Source organism: Cyanistes caeruleus, chromosome Z (genome assembly GCF_971803275.1).
Source record: "Cyanistes caeruleus chromosome Z, bCyaCae1.hap1.1, whole genome shotgun sequence".
Lineage (NCBI taxonomy): Eukaryota > Metazoa > Chordata > Aves > Passeriformes > Paridae > Cyanistes > Cyanistes caeruleus.
This window is the reverse complement of record NC_141732.1, coordinates 57,859,636-57,876,087: the sequence shown is the minus strand read 5'-3', so window position 1 is coordinate 57,876,087 and position 16,452 is coordinate 57,859,636. Positions and strand designations below refer to the sequence as shown.

The 16,452-nt window shown below is 33.6% G+C and overlaps 1 protein-coding gene across 7 annotated transcripts in view; it reads left to right on the top strand.

Annotated features, from left to right (window-relative positions):
- AP3B1 (adaptor related protein complex 3 subunit beta 1) overlaps nt 1–15,937 on the top strand; it is a 156,776-nt gene extending 140,839 nt beyond the window's left edge. For 4 of the 7 annotated variants that reach the window (XR_015280903.1, XR_015280901.1, XM_023944629.2 and 1 more), the window contains 2 exons: nt 2,350–2,488; nt 15,182–15,937. Coding sequence is in view for 2 of the 7 variants with exons in the window: in XM_023944629.2 (XP_023800397.2) it covers nt 2,350–2,488; nt 15,182–15,335 (293 nt within the window). In the remaining 5 variants the exon portion in view is untranslated. Of the gene's footprint in view, nt 1–2,349; nt 2,489–11,160; nt 11,252–15,181 lie in introns of all 7 variants that reach the window. The other 3 variants (XR_015280900.1, XR_015280902.1, XR_015280899.1) reach the window with 1 other exon arrangement.
- Nucleotides 15,938–16,452: the final 515 nt, after the last annotated feature.

The window sequence follows — 16,452 nt, the reverse complement described above, 5'->3', positions numbered from 1 at the left end:
CTGGCTAGCATACCTTGTTACCCATCACTGTAATTTTTCCAATTTAATTTTCTTCTATTATTTAAAATATGTACAGTTATTTCATCATATTAGGTGGTTAACCCAGACTAATTGCTACTTTATGCTTGGGCTAGAGTTTTCTTAGATTCTCATGTTTCAAGCAATAATAAATGCGTCATGTGGTTGTTATAGCTGGATATTAATCAGAATTTTTATTATGGTGTTTTTAAAATAGGCAATTAAAGCTACTTTAGGATTTTTTTTTCTCTTAAGAGACATGTTTTTAAATAATTTTGTCACCTTTTTTTTTAGAAGTGTATACCCGAATCACATTTTAAAAAAACAAACCAACAACAAAACCCAATCTTGGTTAAGTAAACAGATAGTTTACCTAATTTTATTAAAATTATATATAAAAAATTTGTTTTCCTAACAAGCAAGATGCTAATTCTTTAAATGGTTGGACATTTACTATTTTCTGGCCATTGACTACCCCAAGCAATCATATTTGATGCTCCTTAATTAGAGAACCCTTTTTTATTTCCAGGTTCTTTTCCACCTCAGCAATCGAGACAATACATTTGCTTACCACGCTGCTCTCCTAAGTGTTCTTTTGCATGTAAATTAATCTTGATTCAGTTTACACTGTCATGCTGAGTGGTACAAATTGCCTATAACAATAAAACAGCATGAGTTAAAAATAAAGGGGGGTGAAAAAGCAGATTGAATGTGTGCCTTACTTGATAGGATGTTACTTTGCTTTATGCCAATACATTAGTCGACGATAATGAATCTTCTGTTCTGAAAAGCATGGTTTAGTTGATTTTTTTAATTTTACTTCAATGGAGCAGTACCTTGTCTTTTATAGAACAAGTTAGACAAACCATTAATGACAAGAGTGTTAAGGTTAAATATGAAGCAATGCATTCACTTCTCTGAGTGCTATCCATCTTTCCATTTACAGGAGCTTGACAAAAGTACTGGCTTTGTACAACATTTCCTTTAATTACATGCTGCGGGAAACAGGCTTTTAACATAAACATAGTTGCATTCATTTATTCAGCATTTGCTCTTCAATAGAGCTTAATGGAGAAGGTTTAAATCCTAAATAAGTACACACATCTCTCAGCAGTGTTATGTCAGTCCCTGTGCTCTGCTTAAAAGCAGTTTTAGTCTGTGTATGTAGTTTGTAAAGCTTTTGCCTAATAGTTAAACAATTTGAAACAGAATGTTCTACTCCCAAGATAAATCCGATTGTTATAAAAGTTGCATGCTTATTTTTTTTCTCTTCAAAAATATCCTATTATTTACTCATCACCTGTTCCATTTTTACTTTCATATTTCTTATTTTGTGATAGCAGCACATTCTGGCACATTAAAATACTGGATTTATTGTTTTAATTGCTCTTATTAAGTATCTTGGTACTACTGTTTCCTCTGGATTAGAACTGTATGTGCAGCACTAAAACACTGGCCTTTTGAGACTTTTCCATTGTTTTCATTGTTAGTGTTGCTTCAGATGCTTCATATTTCTGCCTGAAGTACCGTGGTCCTTTGTTTGTCTGCATTTTCAGCTTCTGAACATACTGTAAAAAGGCACACACAGTGTTGTAGTTACTGTTGTGTTTTAATCAACATGAGCATCCAACAAAGCATTCTTCTAAACAATGCATATTGATAGAAAAGTGCAAGTTTTATTAAAATATCCTTGAATGGCATATCCTTCTTTCCATTTTCTTCATCATATGTTTGGATATGATCTTTGCATTTCTGTTCCATTTTGTAGTGATATTCAAATAATTTTACTCAAATAGTTTATGTTGATATTTTAGAGAGCTGGATACTAACTGAATTTACCAGTTTCAAATGTGCTGACTTTATCTTAACTAAATTGAAGCAATTACTACTATCTGAATTTAAAGATAATTTTTAGCAGTTGGATATGGAATTATACTTAAATGTATGATTGAAAGATTATAAAAGATCTTTGTATATGGTCTTACTTAAGCTGGACCTTTCCAAATCAGTCTTACTTAATATTTAATTTCTGCATTTGCATTCTTCTTATAAATTAAGCTTTTTATGAGAAAATAACTACCTTGGTTTCACAGTTGTATTAGTATCACATATGTCATTGTTCAGCTATTACTAATTTGTTTCTGATAACAGGTCATTGCAAGTAAGACATTAAACTAAGGTAATTACGTGAGTCTTTATAAAATTGTTTTCTCTATAAATGAATTAAGTTTTAATGCATTTTTTTTTAATTTAGATGTCTACTGTTTTGTTTTAATGCTTAATAAGAAAGCAGATCTTAGTGTATTCATACTGAAATACTTAATGTTTCAGGAATGCTGACAGGAATGAATGAGACATCTGCTACAATAGCTGTTGCTCCACAGAACTCTACTAGACTTGTAATAATTGAGAGAGTAGTGAAAGCAGCAAACCTGGGTGTAGTCCCGTCTGGTCAAGATAACATACACAGGTAAGATTATATGTTATTCAAAGTATGACCATCTTTTTATATTAATTTTTTAGTTCAAAAATCATCAATATTTGATAATACTAGGGAAAATTTTATTACTGATACCTTTGAGGGAGAAGGTACCAAATTATAGTGTAGTATATAATGCTAAGGAGCTAGTAACTTAAGCCTAAGTAATCTGCAGGTCATTATTTGAGAGTATATAGAAGTGTCTAGACTTTACTGTACAGTTAAAGGAAATTGTCCATCCCTTGTTTTGTTTCAAAGGGAAGAGGTAGCCTTTTAGAGCACAGTACTTTCAAGAAGGTTTTTGGGGATATTTTAACTTTTGTTTCTGTTTCCCATAATAAGTAGCCTGCTCCAGTTTCATCATCTGTGAACAGCAACTTGTTTTCCTACATTTTTTTTTACATTCCTGTATATATGTATCTGCAAGGAAAAGCAATTATTAGCCCAGAAAGTCATTGGCCCTGTCAAATTTGCAGTTTTTATTGTGGATTAATCGATTTCATCCAAATATTTTGATACAGAATATCAGCAAAAGTGATGCAGTTGTTGGTTAATGACAGCTTTTAATGTGATTGACTCAAAATATTTAGTCCTGTGGATCTGTATGGCTTCTTACTTGTGGCAGGAACAAACAGGTTAGACAGGTCTTGAAATAAAAAAATGAATACATCTCTCTTACCATCTACTAAAACTAAATTCACTAAATTCTGAATTATCTCTAGTCCCCTGAATTTTGCTATTCAGTAAGTGCAGAGTATCTTCTTTTAAAGAAAAGAATGCCTTTCTTTGAAATTTTGCTGACTGAGATGGCTGTTTGAAAGGCTGAGAATGCTGTAGCCTACATAAGATTAATAACGTGATATTGTTGGATGTAGTCTCTTTTGCATTGCTGGGCATTTGTATTGCATTGCATTAACATTAACCCAGCTGGATTTTCCTATGTATTTGATACGGTTAATGATAAAATTCTGTTTCACCATAAAAACATGGCACAGCTAGTGCAATTGCACTGAAATGATTGTCACTGTTGACACCTGATCCTCCATGAAAGAGTCCTCATTTGTTGCATCCCTGAGGGATCTGTATAGCCTGTGTTCTCAACATTAATTCAAAGACTAGGTGAGAGTGTCAATCGAGAGAGACTGAAGTGTCTGCTGTCTACAGGTGCTCTCCATCTTTACCCTATCTATCACACGAGACTTATCACATAGGCATGGATTGTTTTGTTGACTGAGTCTCAAAAAGGCTCCCTACAATAATAGCCTTGCTCCTAGATCAGCCACAGGTTTCCCAGTTGTAGATAAGTTTCTAATTTGATGTTGTTTTCTTTTGCTCTTTTGGTTTCTTTTAAAGGAAGTTTTCTACAACAGAGTCTATAAGCTACAGTAAATAAGTTGAAGATGTGCTTACTGTTGGGTACTCTCCTTCAGAGACAGTGCTTAAAGGCACGTTCAAGTCAAGCTGAGGTATTCAGAGAGCTTCAGAGCATCCTGAAGTCTTCTTTGATTTTTTAGATTCAAAATGCAATGTTTTCATAACTATTGCCACAATAGTTATAGAATAGACTATAGAATAATCCATCAAGCAAAACAAGTAGGTTATAACAATTTAAGTGGCCTATGAGAAATGCCCAGCAGTTGATAAGCATTTAGAAAACAGTCCTTCATTTATTTTGTCATAAGTAAATGGAGTTCACTGATATTATGTAGTCATATTTCCACTTCGATTTTACTGAGCAGGAATATTATCTAATTGATACTGTGATGAACCTGTTCATCTTTTAAACAGCAGTGCTTTATCATTAAAGTAAATCTCAGATTCACATGAATGAGTATTTGAGATAAATATTAGATAATTAGTCATTTCAAAATGCTAAAAAAATGACTGAAATAGTTCTTTTATATATCTGTATCCAAAGTAAACATATGTTTGGATTAAATGAACTCTGTCATGAGAGGAAACAAAAATTAAATCTCTTCTGGCAGAAGTCTCATGGATACAAGAATTTTGACTTCTATTTATGTGACACACAATTTCAGGATAATAAACAGTCACCTTTTATCTTGTCTAAACAGTTACAGATTCAATAAAAATATGTTAAAAATTAATTTCCTTTTTTTTTTTTTTGTAGAATTGTCATTTGTCTTTTATTGTAAATGATATTGGATAAAAAAATTGCATCCAAAAACTTTTAGCTCATCATGCTGTTCTGTGAGGACTACATCAGCTGACTTCTTGGAAGAGCCTAGTACATACCTTTTTACACAGAAAAAGAAGTACTGTTTTCTAACTGGCATTCTGCACTGTGCAGCATAAATTATATTAACCTATTAGCTGTTCATCGCCAACTTGAGTATTACTGCTTAATGATGGCTAATGCCAAAAAAATTGTATTGCCTGGTAATGCAATATACTCATTCAAAATGAAATTGTACAGTTTAATATAAGTGCAGGAGTATCTAATGGACATGAACAGGTGTGTTTCATGGTTTCTTTCAGTCCGAACATATTCACATTCACGCTGAAGATGTTGTCATGCTGGTGGAATCCAATTACGAGTCCTTAAATTAATAACCCTATTAGGATTTTATTTCTGCACCAAGTAAAAACACTTAGAACAAACATAATGAAGATTTTAAAGTGAATACTTGAAATATATCAACACAGTAGCATACAGTCACCAAAGAAAAATGAAAAAAATGAAAACAAATGTCAAGTACATTAACTATATATCTGAGCATATCACAATATAGCAACCCTTTCTTACTTTCATTTCTCTTCTCTCTTTATCATATGGCTACTAAATTTCTGCACTTAGTTACCATGTAATAATTTAACTGTTAAATGAATGTAGAACAATATGCCAGGTGACATAGATGATTCTGCTTTAAAATGTCTTTTCTGACCTGTTCGTATTTGAAGTGACAGCTGCAAAAATTTTTAACTCAGTAGCCAATAGATAGATAGATACAGATACAGACATAGATATCAGATCAAAAAGTTGCAGGTTAATGTTTATATATTTGAAAATAAATTTGCTGTACTATTTTACTTCTTTTAGAATAGTTACCTGATCTTCAATGGAGTTTTTTCAAGGGCTTAGATTATGGGGTCTTGTAAGACAACATGCAATGCATTTGCATGTTCTTAATAGGATTTAGCTATTTTATTTATTGATCTTTCTTGCTTTTGCTACTAAGTGGAAACATTATTTTAATTCTAAATTAAATAAATTTAATAAATTTAATAAATTTAATTATACTAGAAGCAAGAATGTGAAATGCATTTCAAAAGAGAAATTTTCTTGAATGGGAAATGTGTTTTCTTAAATATAAAACTTCAGAAAAAAGAATCCTTTTTTTCCTTAAAATATTTTTTCACAAGACTAATTAGATTAATTGTTGGAATATCCATAGCTTGTAAGAACTGTTACTTGATGTTGATAAAGTAATTTCAAAGAGTCAGCACCAAGCTTCTGTCTTTTGGTTCAGACCACAACTGAGGGCACTGTTTGAATATCTGAAGACAAAGACACTGGAAGAAAAGTTTTTGTTCCTTCAGGGAATTAAATCACTCTGAAAAACTACCTTTAGGGAGCAAGTGCTTTTCTGTTGAAGTATGTCTGTTGCTGTTTGTTGTCATTGAGGAAAGCCTATTAGGAATTATTCTGTCTCAAATATAAGAGGGTACATAATGGAGGACATTTATTCCCTCAAAGCTGATTCTTCTATAGAACATCACTTGAGCTCCTAGTCTCTACTTGGGCAGTAACACCCATTGATTTAGATACAACAACAAAAAAGAAATCCAGGCTTTTCTATTTCAAAATATGATGAGATGAAGACATTATTCAATTCAAGATTTTCAGTCATATTCTATTTAACTGACACAAGCCTTATTTAGCCAGAAATGCCCTTCATGTTAGTGTTACTTTCAACATGTGTTGCTTATTCTTCTCAGATGTGTATTCTAGAAGTTCCTGAGGTCTCTTCCTCCTTTTTTCATTTTCATCTCCTACAAGTATTAGGTAGTCATCATCTGCTTCACTTTGAATATAGCAAAAGATAACAGATGGTGATAGAACGAAAAGGCTAATTGCAGACTTGAATCTTAAAAAGATTTGAAAGCTCTTATAATCCTCTAGAAAGTGTCAAAATATTGTCTACTATTACATAACGCTCTATGCATGAAGGAGAGATGTTTCAGGCTAAATTGGCTTAGGGAAAAAAGTAATGGAAATACACATAGAAGGTGTTTTTTCATGCTACCAACAAATATATGGTGCAAAGCTTTTAAAGTGTTGGCAGCAGCATATGGCAGGAAAATCTGTTCAGAGCTAAGATCACAAACTGGATTTACTTATTCACTCTCATTTTGTTCTATACTTGTGTGCTTCCATTGATGTTAGAGTATAATGTGCAGTGGGATGGAGAATCAGGTTGTCTTCAACTACCTACCTCTCTACCTTCTACTTCCCAAAGCATTTCTTAAATGGGATGCACTGTACTACAGAATATTATTTACTTCAATGTCTGTGGCTCTAAAAATGGTGCAAGATAGATCATCTTTTCCTCTCTTTTCATTCTTGAAGACTACCTGTGCATTGCCCAATCAGTCAGTGAGATAAAACTATGAAGCCAGCAGGGTGGATAATGAAGAATGAAGTTTAGTCAACCTCAACTTATGTAATAGTCCATTGCACTAGTCTGTTGCTGCTGTTGTATTCTGGAAGGAATCCTCAATTGCAAACAGAAGTAGCAGGATTAGAAACTGAGCATGGTGTCATATATATCTCTCTATTATGCAGTTTGTCAGGATGTCTGTAACCATTGACCTGCATTCTGAGACACACAACAGTGTTCATTTCAGTCCTCAAATTCCACATGGTCAATTCTATAATTTCAACAACCCAATATGGGACAATCTGAGGTTTTGGAGAAGATCAAATCTCTTTCATCAACGAAACTCTTTAAGTGTTTCAGAACAGGCATTTCACATTTTAAAACAGGATTTTTAATGTCTTTCTCCATTACAATCACAAAAGTGGCAATAATAACAGCAATTTCTTCTTCCTAGACAAGGCCAGGTCTTGCAGAGGGAGGATTCTCATCTCTTAGTGAGGTGTCATAGCACCTGAATTAGCAGCGAGCAAGCTAAGTTTTAAACAAAGCAGCATGAAACAGCACTTCTGCTCATTGCTGGGGCAGGTCTAACTAGCTCAAGCACAGTAGTGCATGTAATGACTGTGCAGCTTCAGAGACCTACATTTTTAAGGACACTTCACTGAATCATGTAGATATGGTAGTTTCTCCAGAGCTTGCTGTATGCAGTATGCCATTGCTTAGTGTACCCTTAACTATATGATTTCTTGAATAAGCAATTACTGAACAAGATGTAAGATACTGTCCACCTGTCTTGTGGAGGTTTGTATTGCTATCCTTTAGCTAAATGAGAAACATACTGTGCAAATAATTTATGATGACAGTAAATACACTGCAATGGGTGAGAATTCATACTCTGAATAATATGAAAACAAGAACAAATGTAAAAACTTGCATAAAATGTTTAAAATACAGAAAATACAGAAATCCAAGGACCTGCATTTCACTAGCCTTTATTTCTTACCCCATGAATCAGCCTGACAGTCTGGTTGTATTCACCCCTTTTTATCATTTTGCAACCTGTCATGTCCCATTTATAGTATATTGGCAGACTGATTCTCAAAGGAAAGAGGGTTTTGTTTACAGACAATTTTGATTATCAGAGAATGTCGTGCTTAGTAATCAGTTATCCTCCCCATATCTTTTTAATCCAACAACACTTATTGTGGGGAGTAGAGGTATGCAATTGCACATGTGTATAGGTACATTTGTATTGAACCAAATCCATCCAAAGGGGTCCACCTGGAAAATTTTTCTGTTCATGTCATCTTCCAATTTTCACTAAATTTGGAAGAATTCTCAGGCAGAAAGTTAGTGATCAGACCCCATCAGCTTAACATAACTAACAACTGCATTTGCTTCCAGCATGTCTGCTAGAAAGGAAAATACCTCTCTATTGAGGGTAAACACCAAGTATAAATTTCTGGGAAACAGGAATTCTTTATAGTTACTCACTTGAATCCAAGTGTATGTTGTCAGTAGCTGATAAACAGGTCTATAAATCCGCAAAGACTTTCTTAAAAGCCTTTTCTGTTCTGTGTGCAAGCACACCTGTTCTAAGGTTTTACTAAGCAGTTAGCCTGTTGGAGAGCTCCAAGGAAGTGAAATCAACCTCTGCTCCTGCTAAGTACCTCCTTTGGTGCAGTTACCTACGTCTGTTTTGCTTCTGTAGTTCCTTAGCTGTGGGGCTCAGTCTTCCTTTTCTGCTCTTCCAGAAAGCTTCAGTGGGTAGCTGCATAAATAAACTTGTAACAGGCATGCAGCTTTGATTTTGCTTCCTAATCTCTCAAGTAGGAATTAGAGAGCTAAATAACTTAGGCAAAACAACTTCTCTGGTACTCTTTACCTGCAGGAGACAGAATTTTAAATGGAATAGTATGTCTATGTCCACAGTTATTTCAGCCTTTATTTTAGCCAGAAGTTGTAAGCTCTTAATGTTTTCATGCTTTATGAGGGAAGTAATTCCAGCTTTCTATTTTGGGGGTTTGTGTTTTGTTTTGTTCTCTCTCTGTCTCTTTTTTTTTTTTTTTTTTCCTTTTCTTTTTTTTTTTAAAAAAAAAAGAGGAAAAAAATTTTTAAAAGCCCAGCTAGACTAACTATTTATATTTCTTTAAACAAGCAGGACTAGAAGTTTTTTTGGTTAGTAACTATTCTTAGGTTAATATTTTTATTAATAGAGGAAAAGAAAATAGAATTTTATAAGTATGAAAGTACTCATTCTGTAGTTCCTTATATTACTCTTCTTATTATAATTATTTCTTAATCAAGCCTAATCAAATCTGTAATCTTGACATTTTCCCTCTTCTAACTAAAGGGCCCTGTGTATACTAATACTGTTTTCATGTGTTATCATCATATGAAGATTTTCATTAACTGGTGCAAAATACTTGGTCAAGAGAATGTCTTCACACAGAATCATTTTAATGCCCTTAACACTGCAGATTTATTATTGTATTAAGGAGCTTATATGCAAATTGAAAAATTTTAAAATAACTTTAGGAAATTAAATTTGGTCTTAACATTAAAAGTATATGAGTGAGTCATTTTAGATATGCAGTTAATCAAAATAGATTGTTCTAGGCTGGCTTATTTGCTGTCCACTAGAGGACAGCACTGCTTTTGTATCTGAATGGTATAAAGTGATAAATATGTGCAGCATTTTCTTTGAAAAACAAACAGGAGCCTTTTGAGCTAGTTATTTAAACAGAAAATGCTTAACACTTAAAGAACTAACTGAGCAGAAGACTGTCTTTGATTGTAAAGATCTCTGAGTATTTAATATTTAATATTTTAATATCTTTCTATAAGGTAATCTGCTTTCTTGAAATGAAATAATTTTCCTGCAAATTAAAATTTATAGCCTGTTTTAAAAATAGACTGAGTATAATTCTCAAGCTCGTATCATATTAAATGCCCAATTCTATAGGAAAAAAACCCAAAAAAACAGTGAAGTATGAGGAAACAAAATAGAGTATTACAATTAGAATTTCTGGGTGGGAGGACAAAATATTTTTATTCAAGCTTTTAGCTCATTGAAGTTTTGGGGAGATATAAATACCTACGTATAAAAATGCTGATATTTTTAAACTAAGATAAATGATTAATGATAAATTTGGAAGATGATAAAAAGTTCATGCAGCATCTTTTTGAACATGTAGAGCAGTGGTATGTATTGAACAGTAAGTTCAGGTGACTCACTTGCATTTCTGCATTTTTGTTAGAGGTACAGTGCAGCTGCTTACAGGAAACTGAGGACAGACTCAATATATTTTGGCAATACAATTAAAAATGGTAAAAATATGTACATTTGATTGCAATTTATTTTACAATTTTTTATTTTATACCTCCTGAAAAAATAGAGTATGTTGGAAAATAATTACATTCTTTTAATGAATTAGGTATTTGTTCAGAGATAGTGTTAAAATTGCATTAAATATGCTGTAAAAAAGCAAGTCACACTATCATAACATGATTTTTAAGGTAAATAGTAATCAAATTTTATTAGTAGCAACCAATGTTAAAATCACCAGATTAAGTTACTTCTTTTTGTTGGTATATTTGTGCTCACAGTTTTAGTATTAAGCTTTCTCTATCCCCAGGTCAGAACTAATAACCAAATACTTCCTTTTCACATTCTAAGCCTTACCCAGAGAATGAATACAAGTAGATTAGTAATTTAGCCAATTTTTAGATGAGTTCTTATTTATAAAGTGAAATCTGTATATAGGAGAGCAATAGGAAGATTCAGAGTACTGAAACTGTAAGTGTAAGTATCTTTGTTGACCAGTTGACATGCTGGAAAGTCCTTTGTAGTTATTCATTATTATATTTACAAATTGAAGACTAATTCACAGCAGTATTTTTTTCTCCTTTGAGTATATTCATTGCATAACTTGATTACACATTTGTCAGCTTTGGACTAATTATTTTTCTACAGCTAGGGCAGGGCATTGCATCTTCTGATTGTCTTCCTTACTAATAGGATTCTGTCTGCTTCAGCAGGCAGTAATTGAAGGCTTCATGTACAAGATTTGAAGAAAGAGGGGAGGAAAAAAAAAGTTTTAGCCTCCATGGGCCTTTGTCACTCTTTGTGGTAAGCAGTAGAACAGAAAAAGAAGAATATTTAGCTTGAATAGAAGGTCAGAGAGGAAGAAAAGCACCGGACAAGAGAGAATGTGTTTTAATGCTGTTGAATTATGCGTAACAAACCCTGCTCTGCTGTAAATATCCCAATAGTGAGTGTTCAGGTGTAAATTTACTTTTTCAAATGCTGAATTTTAAAGAGCAGATTTTAAGTGAGTTCGTCTGCTGCTGTATATTCACTGCCATGAAATTTTCATAACCTTTCCCCATACAAATGTGTCTCCTTATAGTAGCTATATTTTATATACAGAAAAAGAGAAAATTACTGGCAGTCTGTATTCAGACTAGTCATCATTGCAAAGTCAGTGTTTGGCAAATGCCGTCACACTGTAGTATCTGATACTCTGTGTTTTCTCTTTGTATCAACTACAAATGAAATTTTTCTGTATAGTTATCATGAACGAAGTTTATTTTCATGGGAAGTGACTGAGACTATGTACTTATTTTTAACTCCTGAAAGACCGAGTTACTTTCTAAAAATATATAGTACTTTATTGATGTTGATTGTAATTCTAAATGTATATTTCCTTATCCACTGATAGTTACTATATTTATATAAAAATATTGTATTAACTCCTACTCTATTTTTGCATGTCAAATATTAAATTTTGCATGTCAAATAAAAAAAATATGCTTAGAATATTTAACTGACAAAAAAAAAATTATACAGTCAGAATATGCAAATATTTCTCACATTATTTTGTTCAAATCTGTCTTGATTTTTTTTAAATGGGAAAAATATTAACAGCTGCAAATGTTCCTGAATATTTTAACGATGTAAAATCAGGTTTAGAATCAATATTATCACAGAATTAAATACTGCATCATTGCAGAAACAGCCATCTTGAAGCTATTAGTTAATATTTGGTTCTGTTTTCTGGATGTATTCTCATTTGCTTTGGTTTTTTGAGTTTGTTTTTTTGTTTGTTTGGGGTATTTTATATTTATGGATGTATCCATTGTTGCAACAGAGCCATGCTCATAATTCGTGTCTTACGTTAAGAGTTGTCCACGATATAAATTCATTCTTTTGGACCTACAATTAATCGATGTTCATCCTAGATTTAAATGTATCACAGTGCAGTTTTCAAGGCTTATTAAAGGCAATGATTTCTTGTTGGTTTATTGTCTTTTTAAGTTTAGTTTGATTTGGTGACTTTAGTTTGTTTTTAATTCAACTTCTAATCTACAAAACAAAAAATTATTACTGACCTCATGGAGAAAAAAAAGTTTCTCACTAAGACTGAACGCATGTTATTAGTGATGAATGTTTTACTGCTGAGAGTTTTTTTTAGTGGCTTTTTAAGGTATTTAGTTGCACACAACAAACCTTTTGGAAATCCTCGGGTGTTTGCGGTAAGGGTTAGCATGCAGCAGCATGTATGTAGTTGAAAAAACAGTTATTATCTAAATCCTTCAATGACAGTGTATGTAAAACATCTAAATAACTGACAAATTGGTTTTATTGCTAGCGCAAATTGCTTCATCCTGATTATAACTGTATTCAGTTTTAGATTATGCAAGTGTGTTTATAACTCTCCTTAGAAACTAGATTATACTCCCTATTCAAAGGAACAGATTTTAGTTTCCAAAGTTCAAAAGCAGCTGTAAACCCACTGAGTGGCTCTCTTCTATACATTCTTTTTTAATGATGAAATAAGTCGTCCTGTTGCGAGTAGAAATAATTCTTCCTTCACCAAGCAATTCCAGATCTCATATAGATGACCATTGATAGAAGCTTATTAGCTGCTGCTAGTTATGCATATTAACACTTAGTGTAAAATTATCTGAGTTTCAGGCCCTTTGCATCTTGCAAACCACATGCAAACTCACATTTTATTGATTTTATGTGGTTTGTTCAGGGCTATGGAAAAGTACTATTGATCCCCTAAGTGATTTTGCAAATTCACATGTGAAAATATCACAAAACTCATCTCTCATGCTTTGGACCACCTTGGCTTTCCCAGAACTCTGACTTTGTATCACTTTCAGCTTTTGATAAAAGAGGGTAAAATCAAGCCTTGGGGCTATGAAACACAGCAGGAGTGCCAACTAGCAACCTATTTATGTGCGTACTCAGAGATAATCTGCTTCTGTGTTGTCCCAAGACACGACTGTTAAGTAAATAAAGTGACTAATAAGACTATTGTTTCTATAATTATCCCCCTGTCGAAGTCAACAAGAGAAATAGTCATCTTCCACATTGCAGCATAAATAGATGAAATCATTGATATAACTAGCTAAGTAGGTAATTTTTGTACTAGTAATATTGTTTTATAACCTCTTATTAAAAAGAGAGGTCTTTGAATGTATCTGTAATCCAGACAAAAGAAATAGATTGACCTGTGATGGGTGACATTAGAAAAGTGCCCCATGTTTCCTTAATTGGTATAATGTGTTATGAGATTTTGATATGCTTAGTTTAAAAAGAAAAAAAAAAAAAAAAAAAAAAAGACAGAAATTACTTCTCGTTTAAAGAGAACCTGCTTCCTGCTTAAGTGGCTAATATTTTAATTAAGTCTGGAGTGAAGTTTTTTGAGTATCTCCTGATAAACTCCCTCCTTTATGTTGATGGTAATTAAACAGATCCCCAAGGGCTTGGGTAGGCGATTTGCAAGGCCCATGCTGATTGTCAGACAGGAGACACTGACCAGTTGGTTTGCTCTTGAATAGCCCACAGCGTGCTGTCAGCGCAGCAGTTTGATTTTTCTGTATTGTGAGCTGTTGTCAGGGCTAACTGGGTCCTATTGTGACTGAAGATGTTGCGCAAATTGAGGCAGATGGCTCTGATTCAGACACGTGTCATTCAGAAAGAGGAGAGGAGATTGGCCCTGCAAAGTGGGGTCAGACGGGGTCACAGACCTGCTCTACACTTGTTAGTGTTTTCAAAAGCCCATGTGCAGCAACTTTGTTGTAGAGAAGTAACCAAGAAGGTGGGGGGGTGAAATGTGGAATGGGGGTGGGAAGCATGTTGTGTTCCTTGTGGAAGATGGAAAGATGGACGCTGTTGCCATCCTCTTGCTTCCTGTCTCTTGGGCCTGGCTCTGCCCACAGAATGAATTAACAGGATTGACAGAAGTTCATTGTGCCTAAAATGGCTTTTCAGTCAATTGTGGTGCTTAAAAGGCTAGTTTTGCTTTTAATTCCATGTAATTAGTGGGTTCTTCATGTCTTGGAATTTAGTAATGCTGCATTAGTCCTAACTTTCGTCTGTCTGATTGCTTGGTAGTTTTTTTATTTCTTTTGTAGGATTTTCAGTAATTATAAAATGTTTAAAAATATTGGTCACATTTTTATGGTTCTGGAGATAAATTCACAGATAGAATAACTCTGTCTTGCTGTTACTGTCATTTCAAACTGATTGTTTCATATGTTTATAAGTTTGACTAGTTTGAATTAATTTCTAGGATTACAAGAGGAGACACATCTCAGAAAGTACAACAGTTTGACTTTTTGTATGTGTTCTACTACATTTAACATAGCTGTATTGTCTTTGCGGCACCAAATAATGAAAATCCTTGGAAAATTCTATAAAGCTGTAGTTAGGTTGTAAGTGTGTGTGAATATTGTAGATGAACTGAAGAATCAGTATTTACATTAAAAAAAATATTTAAATAATATTTAGCTTGTACTACTAAATACAAAATTTTGCATGATACTTCTTTGCCCTTTTAAAATGCAAAAATATTTACATAAATTATGTTTGAAGAATTTATGGGAGGTTTTATGGTTTATCCCCTGAAAAGCATTAATGAATTTAGAAGTACTTTATTATATTTGAGCTCATTTAACTCTTGCAGAAAGAAACATTAGAAGTTTGACCTTAAGATTCTCAGTGGTTTTTTCTATTTTCTTTTTTTATTTTTCCTTTTCCCTCCAGGTTTGCAGCTAAGACTGTGCACAGTGGGTCACTGATGCTAGTCACAGTGGAGCTGAAGGAGAGCTCTACAGCACAGCTCATCATAAACACTGAGAAAACTGTGATTGGTTCTGTTCTGCTGCGGGAGCTGAAGCCTGTCCTGTCCCAGGGGTAACCTGCTTACATCTGGACTTCAGAATCTGGCACACAACAAAAGTGCCTGGCATCCACTACTGCTGCCTTTCATTTATAATAATAGCCCTTCCATCTGGCAGTGGGGAAAGAATACACTCTTGACATTCTTGTCTTCTGCTTTAGAATGCTAGTGCGTATCTATCATGTATGCAAGTCCTTTCCTTTTTTTCTGCTTGCTAACCAAAGAACATATATTTTACTGTCAGTTATCTGCGCTTTTAAATGTATTTCCCATTTGTTCTACCCTAGTCCTTCCCTCTGTCTTCCCTTCCCCCACTACCTTCCTTCCCCATCAGTTTCCACTCCCCCCCATAGTGGACAAATACTAGGTAATAAAGTTCAAGGGAAATCACACTGCTTGAAAACTGAGTTCAAATGGCAGGTGGGTTCCAGCAACATACGCAAGTATGTGGTTCAGAGAGAATTTTGGTGTAAGTGTGAAAACACAGTAAGTACAGCAAAATGGTGTTTGTTTTTTAGAAATGCTTGTAAACCTGAACTCATCTATGGAGAGCATTGTCCCTATCTACTGTCATTTTCTCAAATATTTTGTTAAGATGCTAATAAAGTAGTGCCTATGAACAGAGACTCCCTCTTTCTTGTTTTGGTAGAAGATTGATAACAGACATGCTGGTATTGTATATACCTGGTTAACTAATGTAAATACAAATGAGGTGGACACTACTTACATCAGTAAACAGTTCTTGCAAAAGTAGCCAGTGTTTGTGCTCCTACAATAATTGTCTGCTATACAGTTACGTTTTTGTTAATAAACAATGCCAGCAACTGCCTATTTTAAAATTGGCCTACTCATAAAATACTGATTGAATTGTTCAAATGAGTATTAAATGAAATACTGATTATTAGACTGTTGTGGCAAATACCATCATCTAGCTTAATGAATAGTTCAGCTTTATTTCAAGTTTATTTTCTAAAATAGATTAAAACATTTTCCAACTTTGTGTAAACCAGGACTTGAGGCAAAGAGAAATTCACAGCCATATCAACTGAACTAGGCCAGAGAAGACCAATAGCCTTCCACCAGTTGGTGTACCCAGTTTTCTTGGTACAGGTCAGTGATTTTGTCAGGTCAGTGA